Source organism: Symphodus melops (genome assembly GCF_947650265.1).
Source record: "Symphodus melops genome assembly, chromosome: 4".
Lineage (NCBI taxonomy): Eukaryota > Metazoa > Chordata > Actinopteri > Labriformes > Labridae > Symphodus > Symphodus melops.
In genome coordinates this window covers 28,706,583-28,717,461 of record NC_136694.1, presented here as the reverse complement: position 1 = coordinate 28,717,461, position 10,879 = coordinate 28,706,583, and the positions used below count along the sequence as shown (strand labels likewise).

General features: G+C 40.4%; 1 protein-coding gene across 1 annotated transcript; it reads left to right on the top strand.

Annotated features, from left to right (window-relative positions):
- Nucleotides 1-3,420: 3,420 nt before the first annotated feature.
- LOC306821853 (uncharacterized protein) lies at nt 3,421-5,000 on the top strand. Its single transcript, XM_079340440.1, has one exon. The coding sequence runs from the start codon at nt 3,891-3,893 to the stop codon at nt 4,581-4,583; it is 693 nt and encodes a 230-aa protein (XP_079196566.1). The 5' UTR covers nt 3,421-3,890; the 3' UTR covers nt 4,584-5,000.
- The last annotated feature ends 5,879 nt before the right edge of the window (nt 5,001-10,879 follow it).

Sequence of the window (10,879 nt, the reverse complement as noted above, 5' to 3'; positions counted from 1 at the left end):
GTAATTTCAAATTGTGTGGGTCGATAGATACTAAGGTTACGAAAAACACTGTAAAGTTTGCCAATTTTTTATTTTTTTCTCTTTTATAAATAAGATAAGACAAGGTACTCTTTATTGATCCCCCCTTGGACGATCGTTACAAAAGCTCAAAAAGAGGAGTACAATCAGAATAAGATGGCAAAAATTTATAAACAAACAGTAATTTACGGAGCCCCTGGAGTCCTAAAAAGTATGTTGCATGCAAAAGATAAACTGTTTTACTGTTTGAGACTTCAGGGGCTCCATAGTAATTAAATATAAGTTGTCTTGCTTTTCAAAGGAAACTTAAACATTTAAACAATGTTCACAAAGTCCACTTTTACAGTGTTTTTTTTTTTTTTTAATTTATTGGGGTAACCTATACCGACGCATAAAATGTGAAATAAATCCATCCAGTCCTTTTATTATTTTTATATTTTACATGAGGCAGCTGCGATACACCTGATGTATTTTAGTTTATTAATACATCACATGTTAAGTCCTTGGTTTTGGCTTTTTGTCATGTTGGATGTACAACGATCTTGGAAGATCAACTAATACGGACCATTAAAAAAATAAGCGGTTGAAGCTGCTGTAGGCGTCATAAAGTCTGATTTACCAGGGCGAGATGAAACAACCCGATTGAGGACAGATGATAATGAGATACAAGAATAGTCTAAATGATCAGGACATAGCACGCTGAATGTGTCATCAGAGACGTTACTGGCCTATTGTCCCCTGATGGGATCATCAGCTACACCCTGCTTGTTCCACAGATTATTCAGGGTTCCTTTAACGTCATGTATAGAGGCCTATAATTAAATAAATCTTTAAAAAAAACACACACATCAGAGGTAGCAGTACACAAATCCTCCTTTATCTAATTTTCTATTCACCTTTATCCCATATTTAATTTTTTCCATATATAAATTAAAGACCTTCCTGTTTTGGTTGGTTAAGTTAAAGCTCAGTTGATCTGTTTAATGCACCAGTAAGACTAATGAGTATTTAATGCTGGATTAAACTGCTGACTGATTTTTTGAATAAAAGGATTTATTGTTTGGTTTGTAATAACTTTAAAAAGTGGAAATGTTCTTCTTATAAGTTCTTTGCACCCGGTCTCAGTGGATTCGAAATAAATGAACTCTGAACCTTGAGGTACAAAAACACCCCTCACAATGTTGCTTTTGTCCAACCAACAAACCAAAACTTGAAGGTGATTTAAAGTGAGGAATAACACGCATGTTTGTACCATTAAATGAATTGTCCGAATACTTTAAATCCAGATCTAATAATTGATTATTTTAGTAACATTTTCAGCTCTAGTTTTATAAGTTTTTCAGTAGTTAAACTTAGAAGAAGACTTTATGTCTGATACACAATATTCACTTTGACATGTCAGAGGAGTAGAAGTAAAAGTACCTCAAATTTAGACTTAGACTGAACTTTATTGATCCTTTTGGGATGACTCCCTCAAGGAAATTTAGGTTCCAACAGCATCTACAATAAAAATAAAAATAAAAATGTAGCAGGTAACAAAAGGTAACAATATAAAGAATAATATAGCATAAATAATACAACACTCTTCCGTTGGAAAAAATATATATACAAAAAATATGCGTGGAAGAAGCAGAAAAAAATATATATACAAAAAAAGGCAATGATTATTATTGCGATTATTGCACATGGTTGAGATTATTATTGCACATACAAGTGAAAGTGTCCATGTGTTATTGCACAATTTCTATATAATTCCCTTGAGTAAGTGTACTTCATTATATCTGTGAGCTCAGATGTCACACACCTGTGAGTCCATCGTCTGTCAGAACAAGTGTCACATTTCGTGCAACACAAGCACCAGTGGTAATGATCTAAGTATATCCGATCAGTCAGCTGTAAACACCGCGCCCTCCCTTTGCTTTCAACAGCTGTGTGCAATACACCAAAGGGGCCACAAGGGGGCGCTGGTGCCGACGCAACATTTGTAAGTGCATTATGTCATTCTATTGTCTACGTTTTGGTCAATTACAGTGACCTGAATACAAACAGGATCATAATTAAGGGGATGGTTACGCTGATTGAGGCTGCGGGAGAAGGAAATGCTTCATAGTGAGATGAAGGTCACGTCCCAGAGGAAGCATGATTTAAAGTCATCTGGATTTAATGACTTTGCCTGCTTCAGTTTTTCCATACTTCCTCTGAATAGAGGATGCAAAAAAAAAAAAAAAAAAAAGAATCAAAAGAAACAATAGAAGCTGCAGTTTGAGCTGAATGCTTACATAAGGAAGATGCAGACAGAAACATCCACATGCTGATTTTAAAGAGGTGTGAGATTTGCTCTTATCAACACCTTACATTTAATAATAAATAATTTTATCATGCTACATCTGATCACATTTGGATAGTTGAAGAGAATGAGGATGTCTTTACATTTGCAGGCCTAAGCTTTCTAGGTTTTCACCACATGATGGCGCTATAGATTCAAACTCAAGGGATCTCAAAACTGCGAGTTTGAGGGGAACTAAAATGTCTGACCCAAATTAAATGGCAATCCTTCAAGAAGTTGTTTACATTTTCCACTGAAATTACAAATGTCAACCCCGTGGAGGCGCTAGATAAAAACCATTCTGATTCATCAGTCTTTTTAAGGATGCATTCTCAAGAGGACCATAAAAGTAAAAAGAGAAATCACAAGATTTCGATTTAATAATTTTCGTTCTGATTATTTGATCTGGACCAAAAGGGGGGGGGGGGGGGGGGCAGGGCTGCCATGTTGGTGTCAAGGCTAAAACTTTAATGAGGGTTTAGGAGGGGAATCTTTCTTGTTGTTGTTGTTGTTGCAGATTTCATATCTTGCAATGTTCAATGTGATGAAACTGTGGATTGAAGGCACTAATTTCTCTCCTGAACTAGTATTTTAGTATTTGTGGTGTCTTTTAATTCAATGTGGGCTGGGTGCTCTTTTACCGAGATGACACCATAAATAACTGCTGTTACTGTTATTACAATAACCACCACTGTCCACTGTGTGTGTGTGTGTGTGTGTGTGTGTGTGTGTGTGTGTGTGTGTGTGTGTGTGTGTGTGTGTGTGTGAGTTTACGTGCGTGATTGTGCGTACGTGTGTGAGCGCTGTAGATCAGATTTCAGCTGCTAAAACTGAAGCGGATCAAACCATCCAGCTGCATGGAGGGGGGGGGCTTTCTTCATACTCAAAACCAACAAAACAAGGCATCTAAAGGCAGAACATTATGTTATGTGGATTATTCACACATGTAGAAGTAATGTCATACAGAAATATGTCATTTAAAAATGAAAATAACGGGTAGAGGAGACATCTATGAGCCCTGATCCCCCTCCTCTGGTTAAACACTTGAATGGATTCTTCCAGCTCTTTTATTCTGGCTGCGAGAAGGAGGCTGAACCACAGTCAGTGCTGGCCACAGCTGAGTACACTACAGTTTGCAGGCCTGAATCTGATTAATAACAGCTTTAAATCAGCAAGAAGACGCTTACAAGCCCCTCCACAGCTCACCTCAGATCACTAATCAGACCTGTAAAAGAGCTCATTTTGACTTTCAGAGAGATCAAGAAGAGAGTTAAGACAGACAGAGGAGGGCGTGACAAGAGTGCCAGGCAAGCTGCTGCTGCAAGGGGAGGAAGAGCAGGCAATGCACCAGCCAAAGCCAGAGGTCAAGAAAAAAAGCGAAAGAATAGTGAAAAGGTAGACTCCAAGTGAGAGGAGGGTCATTTTGTGATCTGAGCCAGAAAAACAGAAACCAGCCTCTCTTTGTTGTTTGCCACTGAGCGAGGAAGAGGATGTGAAGGAGTGCAGCAGGGGAGGAAGGGAGGCAACTGCAAGACAGACAAGAAAAATGCTCTCAGAGATGATGAGCAGGAAGAGCTGCCAGCAGCAGCAGCAGCAGCAGCAGCAGGAGGAGGATGGAAAAGGGGCCCCGCAGAAGGACCCTTCAGGCCGGAGGAGGCACGGTTGGTCCAAGAGCTGCAGGGGGCGCCAGCAGGGGAGGAGGACAGGAGGGGGAGGCTGGCAAAGAGGGCGCAATCATCTCCACCACCACCATCATCACCCTCAGCGTCATCATCCTTTTTCCAATCAGCCCCGACACCTCCACAGGCCGGTGATGTCCCTCCGGCCTGTCAACGTCAAAGGTAACAGGGCGAGGGGGATGCGCGCCCCGAAGAACACCAACCAGTTTCTCATGCACGAGAAGTATCAGATGCTGCACATGCGCTCAGACTCGGTGGGGAGCGACAGTGGCAGCAGCTCCGACAGCGACTTGGAGCTCACCGACATGGACTCGTACCTGGGCGTCCTGGAGAATGCCAGAGGAGCCCTTTTAGACAGTCCCAACCCACACCAGTCAACGACACCAGCAGGGCAGATGGTGGTACTGCAGGAGGACAGAGACAGTCTGCGTCTGCAGGAGGACAGTCTGCGTCTGCAGGAGGACAGCATGCAGTATTTCCCCTCTGAAGACGACCTGATTCAGAGCCAGAACTTCATGCAGAGGGACTTTGTCGAGTTCTGTGACATCCTGACGTCCTGAAAGGGGGACACTTTTCAGGGAGCCATTTTGTCCTGAGCATGTGTGAATCTCAAACCTCAGACTGAACTGGGGGGGGGGGGGGGGGGCAGGTTTGTCCTGCTTCATGTTCACATTAACTCTCCTGTCTTTTCAACTCGTGTAGCCTTAAAGTCTTAAGAATCTGCCAGCAAGGTGAGATGATTTCGCAAGTTCCCTGCTCAAAATATATTTTTTAAAAGCATTTTTTTAAACCAAGTTAGATTTGATCAACACTGTGATCTTTTGTCACTTTGTCATTACTGATGATACTGGCCCTGATGTCAGGGAAAACAAGGGGAGCTGCAAAGAGTTAAGATGAAATAATCTCACCCTGTTTGTATCTTTTAAGGTTTAAGATATAAACAAAATGTGAGATTAAATAAAAAGGTGTTTTTTTTTGTACATCATGTTTGATGGTTTGGTCATGTTCTCTGCACCTGGGTGCTGTAAAGTGCTGCTTTTTCTGTTGTTGTTGGTGTTGCACACAAAGGGAGATTGGCTGGGTGGTGGGAGTGAGCCCAGACAGCCAATCAGCATCAAGCTGGCTGTATAAGGCTGCAGATGATTGGGCGATGCCGACTGTTCTAAAGCCCTTAACTGTACAGAAGAAAAAAAACAAAAACACACACACAAATAAATATCTGTTTGTTGTAAAAAAAAAAAAAAATGGATGAGTGAATTACTTTGTGGATCTGAATAAGTGGTGAGTGAGTTTGAAGTGTCGGTGATATCAGGGTCAGTGTGTCACAGAGAAGGAGACCTGAGAGAAGAAATGTGAGTGGCTCAACAACAGGAAGCACAAAGAGGCTGCGTGAGAGAGGAGGAGCAAGCAAAGAGTGAATAAAGGCAGAAATAAGCATTTTATTATTTCTAATAATACATGTTTGTATTATTTATATAGTCTGCTATTCGCACGAGGATGACAAATACAACACGTGCAAAAAAAACACAAAACAAGAAACTTTGTAAGATTGAGAAATAACACCAAAAAAAAAACTAAAATGTTTTATCATATTGTGAAAACTCAAATTTAACCAGGACTGCAGATTTGTAGATTAAATGACCCTTCTATTTAATTTATAAATATTTATCATGAACTCTGATATAGATAGATAGATCAATATCAGATAGATACTGTAGATAGATACTTTATTGATCCCGAGGGAAATTCAAGCTATCAGGGAGGGGCACACCTTAAATAGTTTATATTGCAGCCAGTGCAGTGAATAAGTGACACAATATCAAAGGATCACGTTTTAAGGGTTAACTACAAAGAAACAGATGTTATGAACAAAGGTTATCAAAGTATAAAGAGAGTTATTGCAATTACATTGAGTGCATAAATGTCTGCAACCCCTTTAATCTCAGCTGCACCCCGAGTCATTTTGTTCCAGAACCGGGCCTGCTGTCGTGACCAGTCAATAAATGTACTATTAGGATCGATATGTCCAATACATTTCAAATAAAAAGACACAAGACGACAGGGAGCAACTCTGTCGCCTGGGACGTCACATACAGGGAGGAGTAATGATGTGTATTTATGTGCACACATAAATGCATCAATCTTCAGCAAAAAAATAAATAAATAAATAAATAAATCCATTAATGTAAAGCTTCATATCCTGGCACCAATTTCCTGACAGGATTTAGACGTAAACATCTGGTCTGTCGTAAGAATGCAGCGTTTTGATTGGAGCTCTTCATCTTGTTCCTGGTGATTCTGGCATTCATACTCACACACTGTTATCCACTTTAATAACTGCCAACCTTTCCTCTGAGTTAGTCAGTGGGCAAGGCCTGCAGTCATTACATCACAGTGCATTCATATACAGTGAGTGAGCAGCATTATGTTTCAGGAGGGGGGACACACTGTGTTCCTGCAGAGCGCGTTGAAGTGGATTACATAATGTGGAGTGGGCTGGTCACACCCACCGAGGACAGACAGACAGACAGACAGACAGACAGACAGACAGACAGGGACGTATAAGCCTCTTTGTGTTTGCGTGTCATAAAACCCGAAATAGAAACGGGTCAAAGTTTGAGAAAGGGGAAGTGAATGGACGATTATTTATTCTGATTTATATGATCTGTTTTTGTATGACGCTAAAAGGAAAGACCAGAAACATCAGAGAGGAAAAACTTAAAAAAAAAAAAAAAAAAGGTTACTCCAGGAGATAGTTAGATGTGAAAACAGCTCCTTAAAAAAAATTTGCCAATATAGACAAAATCACCCCAAAAATGATAGATTGTTCAGGCTGGATGGTAAATTAAACAGCTAAATATTACTGCTTCGTCAGTAAAGATCACTAATTTGTTTTTATGTAAAGGAAAAAAAGAAGATAATGTTCTTATCCTAAACGTCCTTTGTCTTTTTAACTAATCAAAGAAAAAAAAAAAGGATAATAGCTTTGGATAAACGATTTAAGTCATTAACGAGAGTTACCGCTTTGTCCACAGGGGGCGCCAAATTCAACCCACGCAGAAAGTTCCGCACAGGAGTTTTATCCAAACTATTACCAGGAGTTCATCTATGATTTTGTACATGTGAATTATCTTATCATTTTTGTTGAGCTCTTATGAGTGGACACTTTATTTCCTGGCAGATTTAAAGTGCAAAGTTAGACTTTGTTTAGGCTATTTAAGGTTTGAAACCAGAGCCAGGACCAGGTCTAGAATGACCAGTTTAAAGCCCCATGTGTATGTATGACTTAGAGGGATATAAGAGTAGATCCTAATATGACACATATTTATCTAAAGCAGATTCACCCCTCATGAACTAATCCAATTAATAATTTCTGCCTTGACTTTTTAGTCATATTTTAAAAAGTGTGTTTCAAGAGCCCAAAAAGGAAAGAAATTATATAATACAGGGAGAAGGTAAGAATGCCGTTTCTGGGCGTCTCCGTGTGCCTCTCTCTGTCATATTATTATTGCCATCTGGTCCTGTTTTATTAAACGGAAAAAACAGCAAACTCAAGAATCTCAGAGTAAAGTATTGGAAAAAACCCAAAATGTGGTATTTGAATATTAGTGAGGTGACTCTCAGGCTCTGTTTCCATCAAGCGGGTCAGCTGTGGTTCAGTACAGTTTGGTACATTAAACTCTGATCCGGCTTGCGTTTCCACAGCCAGACGAAGCCTTACGCATGTCAGCGGCGTGTCATAGCGTAGACAGCCAATAAATCCAACGAAGAAGAACGACAGTAAACAAAGATCAATGAGTCCGAGGAAAGTCTGCACCTCCGAGGCCAAAAATGAAAACAGTGAACGACTAAATCCCTCTCTCTAAACTCGCAGGATATTTAAACATCTGTGTTTTGAGTTTGTCCTTTATTACAGTTGCTGTCACACAGGAAGTGAAGATTCTTTCGACCAATCAAATGACAGCAGGGTGTCGCGCTCCAATCTTTCGGGTCAGATTCGTACCCTTGGCCCGCCAACAGAATATCTGATCCGTACCGTCCTTCCTTTTTGGAACCATAGCTCATAAATGTAAAGTCCGTACAGAACCGGACTACGCTGAACCACTTGGTGGAAACGGGTTGGTTTTTGTTCAGGCACGTCTGCAGAGCACAACTTGTGTTTTCTTGTTTGTCTACATTTTTTTTAAGAGCAACAAGTCAAAATCTTGACACCATTTGTAAGATGCAGCACGAGGGTCCTGCAGCAGCACACATCGTCTTCATCTGGTTTGAATAAAGTCATCTAATGATACAAATCCTTTAAGTTACAAACCAGTGGCAGGTTTTTAAAACCCTCTGACCTTTGACCTGCCGCTTATCTTATCGAGCACCAAACACCAGCACGGTTGCTCCGGGACACTGCGGCAGGTCACAGCTGTTTTTGGACTGTTCTGCTCTCGTCATCAGCTTCTACTTTAAAGTCTGACTTACTGTTGTGCAATGTTGCGTCTGATTGGCCGGCTGACATTGCCAAACAGGAAGAGAGAGAGAGAGAGAGAGAGAGAGCTGACACACACATACACAAACCCCAGCTGTAAACCAAACCGTGTGTGTGAGTGTGTGTGTGTGTGTGTGTGTGTGTAAGATTAAGAGAAAGTAGATCCGTGCCCTGCAAATAAACTTTCTCTGTTTGTTACGCTGATGCTAATTTGGTAACATACTGTATTTGTGAGGACCAACTGCAACACTGTCAAACCAAAATTTAAACACATTTTGACCACACAGTCTCCTTCAAAGTGCTGTACATCCTCCATTTGTAAATGTGTCTTCAGTTTAATAAAAAAAAAAAAAAAAAAAGGTCAACGACCTCATAAGAGCACAACCAGATGAACACTGACATCCTGATTGTGACGTGTCGAATGTGGCTGGCGAGGCAGCCGTCCAACGACAAGTACAGACAGAGGTACAAAATGACTGTTACAGAAATCACACACACACACACACACACACACACACACACACACGCACCTTTTACTCGTTGTAGAAAACTGTGAGACTCAAGATTTTCAGGTGTAAAGTTTTATATGATAAGTAATGATTAGTTTGTGTCTTTCTCATCCTAGCTGGACGGATGGGGGCGGGGCTTATTTGCACAACAGGCAGATAAAAAGCTCTGCAGATAAACCAATTGCATGTAACAGAAGTGTACTAATGACATACCCAAAAATATCTGCACAGATGAAGAGAACACAAGAGAAAAAAAGCCTTCTTGTACATATAGGATAAACTTTAAACGGCCCTTTGATGTTGCTTAAAACACAACATACGAATCACACAAACAGATGGAGCTACAGGGCGCACCTTGTTCTCAGTGCTAAATATTGAAGGGCTATTTAGTACCAATATAAAGAGCAATGTGTAAAATATGTGGCAGCAAAATTAGAAAAGTGATTCTTAAAACATGAAGCTTTTAGTTGTTTTCTGTTCACAGCAGATTAAAACGACGTCCTTTAAACACGTCACATGTGTGTAAAAAGGGCGAGTACACAAGAATCCCTCGTTTCCGTCTCACTGATCAAATCTGATGAGCGACGCCGACGCTCTCTTCACAACTTCTGAACTTCATGACAGTTATGACAGGCATGCTTATCCCATAAATATCAATAAAACGGGGTGTCTATGGTGTCTGTTAAAGTGGCAAAATGAGCTGACAGAAATGAACTTGAACCGTTTTCCAATTTTTTTTTTCTTCCTCAGGTCGAAGTGAAAATACTCGGCCGAGGAGTCGAGGTGTTTGTTAAGACATGTCTGCAATAACAACAAGACAAAGACGGACTTCCTTCATTGAGACATGCTGATGGAGAGACTGCGTTTAGTTGTTTTCAGCCGGTGTGACGAGACCTTGACGTGGGTCACGAATGTGCGCCCGAAAAAAAAAAAAAAAAGCGTCAAAAATGTTAGGAAGTGGTTTTTGGACTTTGTTTTGTTCAGTCTCCTTGTTTTGTTTTTCCCAAGTTTCTGAGTTGTTGTCTCGACATGAGCAGGCGTGGAGCGGCCCCCTGAGGTGACCAATCACATTCCCTCTGGACACGCTCCTGCGTCTAACACACAGCATTTCCTACGTTTCCCCTGTTATCAGTTATTCTGTGATTTATGAGTTATTGATTTCAGAATCAGTTTTATTGACCAGGTATGTTTAACACACATTATTCACCTGTTTAATTTGACCTTTTTGATGATTGTTTGTTGTTTGTTTTGCCTTTTTGCCTTGTTTTGTTCTGGAGAAGCATTTTGTAAAGTGAGTTTAGAAATTAGCTCCATACACACATACACTCTCTCTCTCTCTCTCTCTCTCTCTCTCTCTCTCTCTCTCTCTCTCTCTCTCTCTCTCTCTCTCTCCTCTCTCTCTCTCTCTCTCTCGCTTTCTGTCTCTCTCTCTCTCTCTCTCTCTCTCTCTCTCTCTCTCTCTCTCTCTCTCTCTTTCTGTCTCTCTCTCTCTCTCTCTCTTTCTGTCTCTCTCTCTCTCTCTCTCTCTAGCACGTTTTAAAACAGATTTGGAAGTCATCTACCTGCATAGCAGACAACATCACAATGATAAACATGGAAAGTTTGAAAGCAGAAATCAGTTATTAGAACAAAGTTTTAAATGTGGATTTACGAAGCAAAAAGGCCAGAGAGTACAAAGTAAAAAAAAGTCGTCCTATGCAAATAATTTAGTTTGTTTTAACTTTTCAAAAACATATCAATGAAAAAAAGCACGGTGAGACGAAGCACACTGGGTTTGTTTTTGTAGCAGAAGTCTGAACCAGTCAGAGAGGAACTTCTGCTGTTGTGATTCTGAATACAAGCAAAAAACCTCAGGAGGAAATCTCTGTTG

Bases quoted from the DNA above. Each gene is read 5' to 3' on its own strand.
- LOC306821853 (XM_079340440.1), top strand. From the start codon at position 3,891: ATGCTCTCAGAGATGATGAGCAGGAAGAGCTGCCAGCAGCAGCAGCAG.